This window comes from Haliaeetus albicilla, chromosome 5 (genome assembly GCF_947461875.1).
Source record: "Haliaeetus albicilla chromosome 5, bHalAlb1.1, whole genome shotgun sequence".
Taxonomy (NCBI): Eukaryota; Metazoa; Chordata; class Aves; order Accipitriformes; family Accipitridae; genus Haliaeetus; species Haliaeetus albicilla.
Window position 1 is genome coordinate 44,813,778 of NC_091487.1, and position 16,836 is coordinate 44,830,613.

Here is a 16,836-nt window from a genome sequence, read left to right on the forward strand (position 1 = left end):
GTTGCAAATACAGAAGGTACACACACCCACACAATATTTTATTTACTTTTTGAATGAGGATCCAAAATATTCAGAAAACACGCATTCATGTTTTGCTTTTTGGATACTGTACACGCCACAGGAAGACCTATCAGATGTAGCACAGAGTTTTATAACTTCTTTTGGGGAAAAGACTGAGGTGTAGCAAACAGAAACAGTATTCTCAGTTTAACCACTAAGCCTACTCCTAGAAGCAACAACACTAGCTGAACTTTAACAACCTCATCCATCTCGGCCGCTAGATTCAAATACTAACACTTTCACTTACCTACCCCTAAAGGCAAGATAATAAAATTTCAGTGAGAAAATCATCCCCGTGCAGTGTTTAGACAGACTGTCCTGGTTTCATCTGGGATGTAGTTAGCTGTCTTCCTAGTAGCTGGTACAGTGCTATGTTTTGAGTTCAGTATGTGAAGAATGTTGATAACACTGATGTTTTCAGTTGTTGCTCAGTAGTGTTTAGACTACAGTCAAGGATTTTTCAGCTTCCCATGCCCAGCCAGGGCACCTGACCCAAACTGGCCAACAGTGTATTCCATACCATGTGACGTCCCATCTAGTTTAGGAACTGGGAAGGGGGGGGCGGGGTTTTCGCCGCTTGGGGACTGGCTGGGTGTCGGTCGGCGGGTGGTGAGTGATTGCCCTGTGCATCATTTGTACATTTCAATCCTTTTATTACTACTGTTGTCATTTTATTAGTGTTATCATTATCATTATTAGTCTCTTCTTTTCTGTTCTATTAAACCGTTCTTATCTCAACCCAGGAGTTTTACTTCTTCTCCTGATTTTCTCCCCCATCCCACTGGATGGGGGGGGAGTGAGTGAGCGGCTGCGTGGTGCTTAGTTGCTGGCTGGGGTTAAACCACGACACAGACACAGTTTGCATAGCTCTGTGTTAAAATAATTTTATAATGATATCAAGGTACTTGCACACTTCTTTCGATTGCACAAAAGAGAATAGATTCAAATCCAAAGAGAGAATAAAGATGTACTGCAGGTCTCCCCACAAAGATCCTCAAATGCAATCACTATTCTGTACTATTACACCTAAATTACTAAAAGAGGACACAGTGCATATGACCATTTCCAGCATCTACTGCCAGCTTCGGAGGGAAAATAATTTTGAGGTGTCCCAATTTTGAAAGATCAGAATTGAACTGGATACAAATTCTGAGTAGGCCTGAAATTCTGTATTTGCAAAATGTTTAAGTAGAAACATTTATATTTTATTTCAAAGAAGCATGACTAAGAAAGACTGATTTACCTTAAACTTGTATGTGTCTCTTGCTTGTCTTATATTAGACAAATACTTGCCATGAACTCTACCGTGCAGAATCTGCCATTGCCACGCCTGCAAACCAAAGAGTAAAAATATGCTCAATTATTTTTTTTTTTTTGTAATAGGCACACGGTCAAATCCTTTGCAGAAGTAAATGGATACAAATCTCAAATTACACTCATTTATATCTGCAAAGAATTGGAGTCAATGCTCTATTTTAAGGAATGAATATTGATTCAAATCACTTTCAACAGCAAGTAATTTTCATTAACACTTCAAGAGATTTAATATTGGGTGTGTAGAGCTGAAGCTTTAAAAAAATATTTCTTACTATTTCTTTTTCTTCATCAGAGGCAAACACTGGCGTTGCTGTGGAAACGTGAACTTAGGAATGTCCTGACTTTTGTTCAAAAGCCCAAATGACATAAAAATCTAACCATTTTACTGCAAAGCAGCCTTCCTAAGCTTCTCCTCAAGCTCTCTCATTTCTCATTTGTCATCATTTGCAGCACCATTTGTATATACTTTGGTTTCTTTTCTGCAATATTTACTCCCCTCTTCAATATTTTTATATAGTACCTGAAGCATACAAACCACTGTAAATAATACAGAAAAAAAAAGAAAAAAATTCTGCATTAATTTACAACCTAATACCTACTGAAAACAGACCAATGCATAAACACATGCAGCACCTTGAAGCATTATTTTTGTCTGAATACCATTCACAAATGTAACATCACACTTAAGATGAACTTTTCTCTCTGAAGAAGCCTAACTTTCATTCTTAGTTATGAACATCTAAAGATGACTAAGAGAATGTCTTTCCTACCAATATCTGCAACCTTTTACTCCACAAACTACCCTCATGGCCCATTTTGTGACCCTGAAACACCCTCTCCAGGCTGCTCGCCTGTGATGATTAATGCTCACTGACTCTTGTGCCAGCACAGCTTCACTTGCTCCTCCTGCCTCCCAAGGCCTCAGAAATCCTCCCTGCTGTACAAGGCTGGATATGTTGCCCAATCTTAGACTTTAGCTAGGTGGGGGGAGAAGGGCGAGAAGGATCAAGAGTGTCAACGCACTTAGCCAAGAACTAGAGAGACTCAGTACTTGCTTGTAGTTTTATGCACGTATTTTCAGACGTTCTTCACTTACACACTTCTCCATCAATTCTTTCCATTCACTTTTCCTGGAAGGCACAGGATGACATCAGCTGGTTTCCACTGCTAGCAGGAGGAAACTCCAGAAACTTTATGACAAAACCAAGTGCTATAAATACAGTTTTTGCTGCACGAGGACTCAAAATAGACACAAAATCCTCTTATATATCTTGCTGGATTATCAGGGTTTCTATACCTCATAGCTAGATTCTGGAGGTACCTTACCACTTCCTGAATCAAGCCCTCACATGTAACAGTCTACATGCACATTATCTTCTCTCTGTCCTCACATCAGGGAGGATCATCACCAGTTTCTTCCTAAATGAACAGCACACATCTCTGTACAGCAGCTTCAAACACAGCATGTATCAAATACTGCATTCATAAAGAAATATGTTATGACAACATTTAGTACCTCCCTGTCTAGAACCAAATGATACATGCCACAGCAGGTAACACATGCAAACAATTCTTACTTCATTTTTGGGGGTTATATTACTAGAGAAGACTGGATATAAGCTCTCCATGAAGACTAGATAGAAGTGGGGCAGAAATACAAAGGAATAGATCAAGATATTCTTACTGTAGATCCAGTTTAAGCCAATGCTCTTGCCAAAAGAATAGAGCACAACTCTTTCCTCACCAAGCTATTCACCCCCACCTCTGTATAACAAGCCTGAGAAAGAACATGATCCAGGTGTGATCCAGCCTACCAACAAGAGGAAAATAATAGTTTTAACCCGGACATGTTTCCCAGTTCAATTCACTGCACAAAGACAAAGATGCTCTTGGCAGCACAAAGGAAAGGGGAAATGCATGAAAGATGGAACAAGCCTCTTTCAGAGCAATACTGGCACATGCTCATTCAAATTACTCATGGAACTACATAATCAGACTTAGGTACAGAATTTCACACAATTAAGTCTCTACTGATTAATCCTTTTTAAAAGCCTCAAGTGATAAAGCTTTCACTACTTCTGTTAAGAAAACACTATACTTGTAAGAAGTGTATGCATGTTCTTCCATATAACTGCCTTTACTGCCCCAATTCTTTGTCAGTGGACTGCCTCCAGTATTTAAAGACATGTCACTCCCTATCCTTGATTAAACTACATGATTCAGCTTTTTAAAAATCACAAGTAAATTTTTTTCAACTTTCACTTTTCACTTATTCTTCCTGGAGTTTAATACCTTTAATAACTTTTCAACAGCAGTTATAAGTTTAACTAACTTCAGATGAACACTGAACTTAATTCCGAATTCCTGTAATCTTCCCACATGTCCACTCTTAACCCAACTCTATTATTCAATTGCATGGCTATGACATAAAAAAAAAAAGAATTCTTTTCATAAAGAATAAAAGCAGTAAGCAGTAAGGTAAGAAGAAAACAAAAAGTTACCCCTTCCTGTAGAATTTCACGACCTTCAAAAGGATGTCAGACTGAAGTTAATTTCTCACTTGCCTCCAACCTTGATGAAACAGCTTAGCTTAGCTCTGAACAATGTCACTTCCTTACATATTGCCCTTAGGAAGATTCTTACAAAATGGAAGATTTAAAACCCCTAGTGCCATTTTACAGCCTGGCTTTATCTCTCATCTACACAGTGCACTTGGTGAACACAGATTTCTTCAGTGTTCTACCCATTTACCATGACATCTTTCAAAGAATGGACAAACAATATTTTTTGAACATGCAATAGTGTACTTCCAAGAGGTCTTTGAAACTGCCTAATCATATTCCTGCTACAAGACTACAAGCAAAAATTAAGTATGCTACCAGAAAACACTTCAGAGGAATTGTACAAGCCCAATCACTGGCATCAAGCAGTACCAGGATTTGCTTTTAACTGGTGTTGTAAATGCGGAAACAGTTTAGATCATGTTTTTGCCACTTCGCTCTGGCTAGTATAAACAAAAGGATGTCAACTGGCAAGTCAGGAAGCAGAAAAGTGGGAAGAAAGAAAGGCAGAAGGCTTTAAGAGGATGTGAGAATTGGGAAACGTACAGGCCACTTAAGTAGCTTAATGTCCCAGAAGCTGCATATTCACAATGAATTCCATAGGTTTTCCAGATGAAGAAGATGGAACAACTACTGTGGTGTGTCCTTGTTAAACAAAGAATGATGAGAAAACAGCCACACAACAAAGTTGCTTGAGTTCAAGCAGTTCAAGAATGAGATGACCCTCTGTCACACATCAATCACAGTTCCCTGCCTGCAGATACAGTGCAACTTGGACATTGCCACGCAGCTGAGATCCCTCAATTTGCCTCCAAAATTTGCTTCTTCCAAGTTCGAAATACCCATAGCTTTCTCAAGAGGAAAGACACTGAAGACGCTGCAGTTGTAGGAAAGAAAAATAATTCAGGCCGAGTTTATGGAACGTGGTCCTCAAGAATGATTTTAGCAAGATGCTACCTTCTGTTTCACAAGTGAAAATGTTTTCCTCGCTTAAATTCCAGAAACAAAAGGCCGGATGCCTATTTGCACAGATATTCAAAAGGCAGCAGAATTTGTAAGTGGACAGCATCCCCTAAAAGACAGAAAAAGTACCATATAGCCTATTTCCCCTCTTTCTCCCCCTCAAAAAATTTATTGCCAAAGTTAATGGTGGATCCAGTTGCTGCCACTGTTTTGAGCACCTTTCTGCTACTCAAAGAACATCATATCAACAGTTTACTACAGTGTCAGCAGCTAACAGACTTGTTGCACTGTTTGTTCACCTGATCTACTAAAGAAAAGCAAATAGTCATCCTGATGTTTGCGGGGCCTTAATACAAAGTTTATGCAAACGCACAGCCAGGGAAGTTGTAGTTAAAAGTTTCCAGCTCTTCCTAACAAGGTATTTCCTACAACCCCATTCCTCAGCACCAACTCCTTATTCCAAACTAGGCTGGCCAGGGTCTAGCTCCTCATTAATCCCCCTTGCCCATAACAAGCAAAGACAGCACTCAGTTCTTCCAGGACAGGATCTAGCTTTCATTAATCTTCATGGCAGACAGTGACAACAGACCTTACATGGGAAGATACAGGCCCTGGTTAATCACTCCCCAAAGCAGGCAGGGACATTAAAATCCTCATCCCAGAAGACAGCAGCTCTTTTGGAGGTTAAAGCTGTATCTTTCTGATGCCACTGCCACCCACTACATACTCTCCCTGCAAGACAACTGCCTTCCCTCCTCCACTCCCGGTCCCTAGACTCCCAACTTGGATGAACTGCATTTTACAAAAAAAGAAAACATCCACAAACAGATCACCTTTCACTTGGAACGCCAGTCCTCCCCAGAGACGCAGACAGACATACAGACGGACCTAACAACAGAGACTGACTGTAAGACCTGGCTCTCAATTCTGCTCAGCAAATGCCGAAGGCACACAAGGCCAGCCACACTGCCTAGTTAGCTAGTGTGCTGCTGCTGTACAAATATAGAAAGCAGAAAGTGGAACAACCGTTTCAGCAGAAGGGATTCTGCTCAGCTCTCTGAGAGGGAGGAGCAGAGAGCTGAACCAGCCAAACTGCTTTACCCATACATGGTCTCTGAAAGAGACCATTGCTAAGACAAGTTCCTTTACACATGCACATCCTCATTCACTGTCACACTGCACAGGGGAAGAAAAGAATTAGAGTGTACAAACTTAAAAGGAGTTAGTGTTTTGAAATTGGTTCCAAGTTAATTTTGCTTGAGCCCACCTTAATAATGCAGAAATGTCCAACACTCTTCATCCAACAGAATCTGGGCAGCAACTCACAAGACAAAAATCTCCCTTCCAGGGAATCCCCACATACACCAGCATTTCAAGAACTACTGAACTGGTCAGGTCTTCCTTGTTGCTTTTGGACGCACACATCCACATACTAAGCTCTTGGTTTGACCTTCCCGTCCCCCCACAAACTGAATTATAGCCATCTTTTTAAACCCTCTCCCTTTTAAAAAATATTTCCCTAAACCAGTGTCCTAGTTTCAGCTGGGATAGAGTTAACTGTCTTCCTAGTAGCTGGTATAGTGTTATGTTTTGGGTTCAGTATGAGAAGAATGTTGATAACACACTGATGTTTTCAGTTGTTGCTAAGTAATTTTTAGTCGAAAGTCAAGGGTTTTTCAGCTTCTCATGCCCAGCCAGCAAGAAGGCTGGAGGGGCACAAGAAGCTGGGAGGGGACACAGCCAGGACAGCTGAACCAACTGGCCAAAGGGGTATTCCATACCATGTGACGTCATGTCTAGTAAATAAACTGGGGGGAGTGAGGCTGGGGGGAATCGCCACTTGGGAACTAACTGGGCATTGGTTGGTGACTGGTGAGCAATTGCATTGTGCATCACTTGTTTTGTATATTCCAATCCTTTTAAAATTATTATTATTATTCTATTGTTATTATTATCATTATTAGTTTCTTCCTTACTGTTCTATTAAACCGTTCTTATCTCAATCCATGAGTTTTACTCCCCCCCCCCCCAATTCTCTCCCCCATCCCACTGGGTGGTGGGGGAGTGAGTCAGCAGCTGCGTGGTGCTTAGCTGCTGGCTAGGGTTAAACCACGACAACCAGTAAGCATGACCTTTCCCATTGGTTGACACCAACTACTATGGTGACCTGCCATATCGCGTCTGCTTTCCCAGTAGTCGTTTTTGCCAGTGTTTAAACAAAACCCAAATATTTTTCTATGCATTCTTCTTGAAAACAGAAGAAATCCACTTCTATGCAGCATCCCCTCCTCTCCCTTCACCCCGCCCCCCTTTTCATGTTCTGGCAAAGAGCGAGCACAAAATTAGTGTAACTAAAACCACAAGTCCCTAGGTATTAAAAAAAAAAAAAAAAGTGGCATAGTCCCTGATTTTTTTAGTACACAGATATGACAGTCTGCAAACTCGAAAGCAGTTTCATTTACATACAAAAGCATAATTTTTTGTAAGAGATATTTATTATCCGATGCTGCTGCCTGCTTCTTATACTTAGCGTATCCCACATTTATGTGGTGATACAAAACTATCTTACAGAAGTTACCAGAAAAGTTCTCTCGTACAATTAAGTGGAAGTTGCAACTATCAGCTATATCAGAAATGTACTAACCAACTCAGAACTCTGAGAAGTGCACTAGTCAGGTAGTTCTGTAACGTGACTTGCAAGTAGATATAAAAGTGCTGGTATTTAGACAAACAATCTCAATATTTTTCAAATTTCTCATGACTGAGATAATGGTTTAGGCTCCCTGCAAATTCAGGAAGACACTAGCATACTCAGAATTAGCTGTATGCCTAAGCATATCCTGAATTATTTTCCTCACAAAAAAGGACCATGAATATGTGTCCTAGTCCTGCTCCCCTGAAAGCAGTTATGAAATGCCTATTAAACTTAATCTTGAATTAAATGAAAAATACTATAAACCCCAAAGAAATTCTAGAGCAATTTCTGCATCGATTCTGATGTGTCATAGCAGCTTCCACACTGTGAAATACAGACAGTACCACCTACAGCCAGTCTCTGTTAGTGATCAAATTCTGGCACTGAATGCACAATCCAAAATGTAATATGGGTGGCTTTACTCCATAAATATCAGAATATTCTCACTTTTCTTTTCCTAAGTCACCAAGCATATGACCACAGATTTCTGAGCAATCAAAACTGCTTTAGAGAAGTAAATATACAACCCTTTTTCTCCCCAAAGATTTTGCATATTGATAATTTTCAACGGCAATATCACTTCTAATGTCATTTACGACTGTGCAAGGAACCTTTACTGTTTCACTCAAATTGTGCTAGACATTGTACAGTCATAACACAATGATGGGCAAGACAAAAAGAACCAGAAGAAATACAATTCTTCACTAAGTTGACCTGTCACCAAGATGTATGTTTTTTTAAATTATAAGTTAAAATGGAAAATGGGAATTTTTGGAAGGCAAATAACAAGGAGGCACAGGTGAGCTGGTAAAAAGATTTTGAGATGGTGCTCTGCTTAGGAATCTAAGACTATAAATGAGAGAAGAATTACTTTTACACTGTGATGTGCCTACAGGAAATGCAAGAGCTAGATGTGACATTCAAAATATATTCTCTCTTCCTGAGAGACCAATATTTCATTGCCTTCTGAAGGATCATTTATCAAAGCCGTATCTTGTAAGACTTTGCAGAGATATTAAGATGCCTGGTGTCCATCCTGCGAATCTCTACATATAGTAAATTAAGAAAAATGCTGTCATTTTTGCCTGTAGACTTGGACATTGTCTGCTAAATACTTCATTCAAATTACAGACTTCATATATAACCAAATCCTCTGCTTTGGAAAAAAAAAAAAAAAAAAAAAAGACATGAACATTCCCTTTCCAACAGATGCTGAAGGATTTGTGGATAGCGTGCATATGTTGGAATATCTTTTAAACTGCATAGTTTAGGGCAAAAATAGCACAGAATATTAATGGATTCAGTGAAAATCTAAATTCTAAATGATAAGATGTTTGAAGAACAATAGTTTTACTTTGACATGTGAAATACTGAAATCTAGTGGATAAGAACTATATTATTTTTGTGAAAGGTGCAGTATGAAAACAGCCTGCAGATAAAAATGAAAGCTACCAGAAAGAGCAATTTTGATGGAGGTAAAAAGCAGCCAAGGTCTTGAAAAACTCTAATTAATTTCAAGTGAAAACAATATAAGACATCACAGAACTTCACTTGAGTTCTTATAAGAATTGGGAGAGAATTCAGTTGAGAGAACACACGCAACCATAAAAAAAAAATTTGTCTGCAAAGGAAAGCCTGCCAGATATCATATCAGCATGACAATGGATACTCGAGGAACACTCATCCTGTTATCCACATGCTCATTCAAGATCTCCTTGAGGTGTGCTGCTGAAAAGGACAAAGAACCCAAAGTGCCTGCTCATTTGCATGAATTTCAGCCATACCCAAGCCAGTTATTCCAAGTTATATTTACAAGTAATTTAGTTAAACCAATGTAAAAATCCGAGAGATATAATTTAAAGACCAGTTTATATAATCTTAGTCTACCTGGAACTTTACCACTGCAAGCCAAGCCATTAGATCAGTTATAAATCTACTCTAAAATCAGTACAGACTCATTACCAAAACTTGCACTTTGTCAGTTTGCAGCTAGTACTCTGTGTCTAACAGAGCAGCTAGTAAACCAGCATATCTTTTCTAAAAACAAAACAAAAAAAACAGACCATGATATATTAAGTCAGAACACCGAAGACAGAAGGATAATATGCATACACAGGACAGGGAAGACAGCTTATGGACAATGATTCCACTTCTGGCATAAAGCTTCCACACACATATACCTGTGCCACAAACTGTATCACCTAAACTGAAATTTTTCGCTAAGAGTTGAAAACTACTGAAGACTTTTGTTCAGCTATCTACTTGCTCACTGTTCATCCTAAATTCAGTTAGCAACAATGCCTTTTCTTTCAAAATGCACAGACCTAAGATGGCTGGAAGTTTCATGCTACTCAAGATGTCAGAAAGACGACTTCCTTTACCTGGGATGATGACTGTGCCATACTATACTGCTGTCAAACAAATAAGCCTGCTCTGTCTATCACAATTCAGACTTGTGAGCTATTCATCCTTACAGCAAAGCACGTGCAGGCTAATTTGCACTGAAGCTTTAAAGCATTAAATTTTCTCCCTTGCTCTGTCCAAATTTCCTGCTTTGACCTAGTATATATTTTAGCTTTACATGCTTGAATCTTGCATCAGGTGCAAACAAGATGATGTTCAGTTGACATTTGGGAAATCTCCTCTTGAAAATGTGAATACTAAAGTGCTCTCTTTTCACTGTTATGCCCCAAACACAAAGTGTCTTGGCAGGACAATCTAAAATAGGCGTAGACAGCATCAGCAGAAAAGGTGCTACCTTGCATTTTTTTCATATAACACAGGCATCTCTAATGACAGGAAGAAGGGCATTAAAACTACTGGTCACTTTTTTTCCAATCAAGATAATCTCTCTTGCCTCAAGAAATCTTGTAACAGGATCTCAACTCAAGATACCGTGCTGTGTTGTGACACACATTAGAGGGCCTAGATAACTTTTCTCAATTTACAACTCCCATTCTAATAAACCCTCAAGTATTTTACTCTGCTTTGATTTATACTGTTTTTTTCCCCTGCCCAATAACCGATCAATGGATAAAAATGATACTTTCTTGCCTGAAGGCAGTTACCAACACAGTGAATAACTCTGCACATAGCCTTGGGGAATGGTAAACTAAAGGACAAGAAGCAATACTGAACATGCCTAGATTGAAATAAAACATTTACGACACGGCAAGAATGATAAATAAGAATGCAGAAATATAAACCTCAGCCTGCTGGACTATTGCTGCTGTTTCAGTAGCAAAACTCACATTATGACTTGGAAAACTGGACTGCTTCACAGACATATCGCTGAACAACAGTCCCTATTTCAACAGCCAGAACAGTGGGTTCTTCTTACATACCACAGTTAGAGTCAGAAAATCTCAAAACCAAGGAGAATCTGTATCACTTCCCACCTAGCCTAAAAAAAGCACTGAAGAAAAAATTAGAGCAGGCCCTCTGAAGAGAGTTGCAGCAGAAGACCCAGAAGGCAAACAGATGAAATTAAGAAACATAGTAACTGATAATAACCATATTTCAGGAAAAGATGCAAGAAATAGTTAAGGAACAACCTGCTCATAACAAAGTTTCTTACCAAGTTCACTTAGAGACTGGATTACAGGGGTTTTTTACTGTTTACTTAACTCAATGCGAGTCTAAATATTTAAGAACCACATAAACATCTATCTTTTATGAAGTTCAACTAATTTAGCATAATATTTTTTGCAGTAATTTCAAAAGAAAAGTTACACAATGATATAAATATTTCTCTTATGTCAAAGTGCCATAATTTGTTTCATCTAATGATTCTTCAATTGATGTAAAGGTTACTTGCAAGGGATCTTGCAAATTATGGATTTATTATTGACGAGATGTAAAATTATTGCATATCTATGACGTAGCCACCTTTCTTGCCTTTCCCTTTAGAGGAGTAGTGCCAGGCAGCGCATCTTCAGAATCCCTACTCGCAGCAGAAGAAAAAGTTAGAGACACCTTCCCCTCCACCATGTAATGATAATCTTACAAGTGCATCTAGTTTTGAAGGACTAGCAAAAAGGTGAATACAGTAATAAGTACACAGTACTATTGTTAAGTTCTTTACCTCCCATTGTGAAAGACAGGTAAGTCCTTCTCATTATTGTAAGCTATATACTTTCAAAACAAAACTACATAACACATAAATCTTCGTGTTTAGTGTTCATGATTTTACAACAGTCACTTTTCAATTGTCTACTTTTCCACAGACACTGTGCTCCTGCTTTCTTTTGCCTGTAAACACAATTTCCTAAACCCGCATCTATTATTTTGTTTCACACACAAAAAAGAAGCAGATATGTAAGGGCAAGCATGTAACTAAGGAGGTAGGATCTGGGACTGATTTTTCTGTAATATTAACATTAGAAACTTTGACAGGGAAAGGAAAAACACAGCCATCCAAGAGTGATCATTCAGAAAGGGTGAACACACTCCACAAAAGAGCATGTACTTTCCCTGAATAAATATCAGCAATAATTTTGAAAGTGAGCACAGGCTGAAAGAGAACAGTAAGCACCTTTAAAAAAAATAAAAAATCCTTTACATCGTCATATTTTAAAATCCCTATTTAGGGATTTTACTCGTGACTACATCTGTACCCATGTCCCAGAGCAGATATAAGAACTGTGCTCCTGCCGTGGGGACTCTTCATGAGGAGGAATGCAACTGCACATATTAAGTTGCAGGATGCAAACTGCACCCACCTTAACATTTCCTATCAGTGTAAAGGCGTAAGTAGTATTTTTAAACATCTACCACAGCAGTAGTATTTCCAACAAGGCTGCCTCTTAAAGACTCAGGTCCAGACACAACTCTAGGAGGCACAGCATCTCACATTACGGAGAGCTCCCAAGAACATAGCTGAGGGGAAGAAAAAAAATGTGATAGGTTTATTACGGATATGCAATGCCAAGTCAGTGCAGTAAAATCTATCTGATGAACTAATCTATAGAAAAGCAACAAAGAAGACAGCAAAAAGCACCAGGAGATAATTTAGCAATTACTGTGATCACTAGTACACAGAGTAAGACTGGAAGGACAGACAGACACACACACAAAAGAAAATAAAGAAATAAATATATTCAAGATACTCAGAAAGTCCAAGCTCTTGTAGACCAGAAGCAAAGCGTACTTCAAGATATAAATCCCTACCAAATATTCTTCTAAATCAAGTGAGCTCCCGGTGAAACACACGCAATGATCACACTCAAGCAGTACATACAATAAAGCTGCAACATTTGAAAAACCCTCCCTGACAACTTCTGGCAGAAGAGAATGCCTGTGCCTAAAAGTTGAAAACGTCTGGGCCACAATTCCTCAGGAATTTAAAGGAGTGAAGGTTGCACACTTTATTATAACGCTGCCTCTCAACTTCCTACTCATAAACAGTCCTGTGAAAAATCTCATTTTGTTATCAACCTTTATCGCTTCTTGACGTTTTCATCATTCATTTCACGTTCAGTCTCTCCTGGTTTTTACATCTCTCTTCCTACTTCATTCCAGTAGCGTCTGTCACGCCTTCTCCCACTCGAGACTGCAAACCCTCACACTGTGCCGAACTCCACTTCCCCTGCTTCTCGTACACCCGACTTGCCTCTACCCCCTCGTATACCAGCATACGTTTCACCAGTCCCAAAGACACAACCCCTACCGTGTCCCCCCCGACACGTAACCGCACCCCAGGTTCCTGGGATAAGCCCCCGGGACGTTCCGCGGCACTTCAGCCGCCCAGCCCGCCAGGCTGACGGCGACCGTAGCCCGGGGGAACCGCTCCACCCCCACCGCCGCCAAGGGCCGCCCCGGGCCCGCCGCAGCCACCCCCCTCCCCAAATGGCGCCCGAAGCGCTGTCAGCGCTCGGATCAGATACGACGACCGGCGGCCTCCGGTTCCGGGCCCCTGGGGGGGGGAGGGGGGTTCCCGGCGGGGCAGCCACCGCCCCTGTGGTGGCGGACACAGGGCGGCGGCTTCCCCGCGGGCCTCGGCCCCTCCGCGCCGTGAGGGGGAAGAGGCAGGCGGGCGGGAGCGAGGCGGCCGCCGCCGCGGCCCGGAACGAGTGGCCTGACGGCGGGAGCCGGGGGGAATGGCGGGGGGGGGGGGAAGGCGGAGGAGAGCCGTTACCTGCGCTAGGCGGATCTCGCTCCCTGCGGGCTCGGCTCCGCTCCGCTCCGCGCCGTCCCTGTCCTGCCCGGCCCGAGCTCCTCCTGGCGGCCGCCGCCCTCACCTGCCTCCGGGAATCCACCCGCGTCCCGCTCGGCTCCCTGCGCCGCTTCAGGCCGGCTCCGCAAGATGGCGGCGCTTCCGGGAGAAACCACGGCAAGTCCGAGGTGGAGGGGTCGGAGCCACCCGCCCCGCCCGGCTCCCTCCGTTCCCGCCACCAACCCGCCGCAAAGGTTCCCCCTTCTCCTCACGCCAAGTGTGCTGGTCCGCGGCGCTCCCCCGCCCCTCGGCCGGCGCGGCGTTGCCCGCGATGGGGGTGGCGGAGGCGCTGGGCGCTGGGGCGGCGCGGCTGCTTTTCTACCCGACGCTGCTGTACACGGCGGCCCGGGCGCGGCTACCCGGGTCCCGCCGGCCCTGGTTCCACCGTATCGACGGTTCCGTGCTGCTGGGGGCGCTGCCGCTGAAGGGACGCAGCCGTCGGGTAAGGCGGGCGGGGCGAGGCGAGGTGAGGCGAGGGCGGCCCGGCCGTGCCTGACCGGTGGCTGTGCCCGCAGCTGGTGGCGGAGGAGAACGTACGCGCCGTGGTGACCCTCAACGAGGAGTACGAGACCCGCTTTCTCTGTTGCTCCGCTCAGGTGAGCCGGGGTGGGGGGGGGCTTGCCGGTGCCCCCCGTCCCGTCCCGGTAAGGGTCTCTTGTCGCTCCGCCTGTCCCGGTGCAGGTGAGGCTTTAGCCGTGATGCCGGCAGCGACCGCCAAGCCCTGTGACAGCGGAGACGTGGCTTCTTCGTAGCTAAGCTGACTTCTAAAACTAATGCGACAAGCCAGTAAAACGCGAGGGTGCAAGTGAATTGTTACAGCTACAGTGGCGGAGGGGGGGACGGGGAGCATTAAATCCACGTACATCACTATGCAAATACAAGAATGCCTTTTGTTTCGGGAGAGGACCCCAGCTGCCCTCCCCTCCTTCAGCTGAACCACTTCTTTTCAGTTCCCTTTAATTTCTCCTTTCTGATAGCCAGCACTAAAGTTTTCCTACATCTGATTTAAAGGATTGACATTCAAAGTCTGCTTACAACCCTGCTGAATTTCCCAACTCTCTCAACAGGTTCTGGGTTTTCTTTCTGAAAAAAACTCACCAAAACCCAACAAACAAAACACCAAAAAGTTAACTGACCGAATCTGCTATGTCCGTTTCAGGAATGGGAGGCAATGGGAGTGGAGCAACTGCGTCTCAGCACCGTGGATCTAACCGGAGTCCCCACCTTGGAAGACCTCCACAAGGGTGTTGACTTCATACTGAAACACCGAGCCTACGGTAACAGTGTCTATGTGCACTGCAAGGCAGGACGCTCCCGCAGTGCCACCATGGTGGCAGCATATTTAATTCACGTAAGAAGGATTCTATACTAAGTAGGGTTTATTTTCATACAGTCTGGGCGAATACAGCCAACCTTTAGAATATGCTTTTGCTCAGGAAGCCTGAGCATGTAATATTCCATGATTTTACAGAGTTTGGACTGGAGACCCATTTTGAGAGAGGTAGGTAGCTGGGCCCCAAACTTACATTGCTGTTTGTACAACGTGGCAAATGCAGGGTAAAGGAACAAGCAAAACTTAAATGTTTGCTGAACTGTGGTCTAAGCTTTCTTTGATAATCTAGTTTTCTTTGCACACCTTGTTCATCTGCACTCATGATACTGTCAAGATAATGCTCCCTGGCAGTGAGGTAGTGGTGAAGCTGCAATATAGCTGCCACTGTAAGTATTCTTTTCATTCATCTGTATGGTCTGCCTCTGCCAGGTCACTTATTAGCACAGGCACCTGCAAAGATGTTCTACCTTATGGGAAAGACAAACTGTTGTTGCAAAAAAGCCTTGAAACGCGTGGTCTGGTAGGATCAGTTGCTGGTTCTGACATATCAGTCAGAATTCAGGAAGCTGCTCAGTTTTCTGGGCCTTTAATATACTAAGTTCTCAACAGGTTTTGAATGATTCTGCTGTTCCTAACTCTCTCTATGGAGGAACAGATTGAGATGGGAATAACAAGTCACTTGTGAGGGTAGGTTCACTGAGCAGATAAACATTCATTTTTGTTGTTCAGATTTTCTCCTTGGTTAACTGAAATGGCGAGCTGTCCTAAGTTTTTCAATAAATATAATTCAGGATCAAGAGAAGTGACGTTGGTTTTCTGAGTTCTTCTACAGACCCAACTGGGTAAGCCAGCACTAAGAACAAAATCCCACCGGTGGATTCTTCTGCAAGTGTTACTAAGTGCTCCCTGGAAAATTTTCCCTTAGTACTGAAGGGAAAATTTTCTCGCCAAGTGCTGAAGTGCGATAGGAGTACTAGTAAAGTTTTAAAAAAATAAAAAAAAGCAAGCTGCACTTTTGCTCTGGTCTGGTGGGACTAGGACAGGAAACTATTCACAACATCATGGAAGCATGAGTGAGCCAGAAAATGGAGGTCGCAGGCAGCAGCCACCCCTCTTCGAGGGACTCATTTCATGAAGTTGCATTGACATTCAGGCCCCTCTGAGGAACATGGAGTAAACAGAAAGAGCAAAGCAGCAAGTTTTCTAACAACTCTAATGTTGCCTGTAGCCTCCAGGAAGGCTCCACTAACTGGTGCAGGGATGGAATAGATTTTCACTTGCAGGGTTTCTGCCTTTTCAGCTACATCACTGGAGCCCTCAGGAAGCAATAGAGGCTATTGCCAAGATCCGTCCCCACATCATCGTTCGGCACAAGCAAGTCCAGGTCCTGGAGGCATTTCACAGGAACATGACTGCTGGGACAGCTGCATAGTGTCAGTAAGAACTATCAAAATCTCTGTCTCGGCTGCTGTAAAAAAACCTTATGTTTTAATGATCTAACAGAGACTTAAGCGCTGTACGTCCTGACCAGCAATAAAGAAGTTTTTACATAAATTACAGTAAAGGGGAGGTTGGGCTGTTTCATTACAGCTTGCTTTCCTGATGGCTAATATCTTAGTTCTCTTGGAGCCCCACAGTTCTTCTCTCCCACACACAGTATCGGTGCTTGCCGAACTGCAGTCCACAGGAAGTT

The 16,836-nt window shown here is 42.6% G+C and overlaps 2 protein-coding genes across 8 annotated transcripts in view; one reads left to right on the top strand and one right to left on the bottom strand.

The window, feature by feature from the left end:
- Window positions 1-13,902, bottom strand: part of CELF1 (CUGBP Elav-like family member 1) — a 72,912-nt gene extending 59,010 nt beyond the window's left edge. For 3 of the 7 annotated variants that reach the window (XM_069784621.1, XM_069784620.1, XM_069784614.1), the window contains exon 1: window positions 13,733-13,902. The gene's annotated coding sequence lies outside the window, so the exon portion shown is untranslated. Of the gene's footprint in view, window positions 1-1,303; window positions 1,391-1,649; window positions 1,669-13,732 lie in introns of those variants that run through there. The other 4 variants (XM_069784619.1, XM_069784616.1, XM_069784617.1 and 1 more) reach the window with 3 other exon arrangements.
- A 124-nt stretch (window positions 13,903-14,026) lies between these two features.
- PTPMT1 (protein tyrosine phosphatase mitochondrial 1) lies at window positions 14,027-16,707 on the top strand. Its single transcript, XM_069784628.1, has 4 exons — window positions 14,027-14,252; window positions 14,326-14,406; window positions 14,970-15,161; window positions 16,444-16,707. Exons 1-4 carry the CDS (start codon window positions 14,082-14,084, stop codon window positions 16,573-16,575), a joined length of 576 nt encoding a protein of 191 aa, XP_069640729.1. The 5' UTR covers window positions 14,027-14,081; the 3' UTR covers window positions 16,576-16,707.
- Window positions 16,708-16,836: the final 129 nt, after the last annotated feature.

Bases quoted from the DNA above. Each gene is read 5' to 3' on its own strand.
- PTPMT1 (XM_069784628.1), top strand. From the start codon at position 14,082: ATGGGGGTGGCGGAGGCGCTGGGCGCTGGGGCGGCGCGGCTGCTTTTC. The intron at 14,253-14,325 runs GTAAGGCGGGCG...CTGTGCCCGCAG, and splicing joins TGAAGGGACGCAGCCGTCGG to CTGGTGGCGGAGGAGAACGT. The intron at 14,407-14,969 runs GTGAGCCGGGGT...TGTCCGTTTCAG, and splicing joins TTCTCTGTTGCTCCGCTCAG to GAATGGGAGGCAATGGGAGT.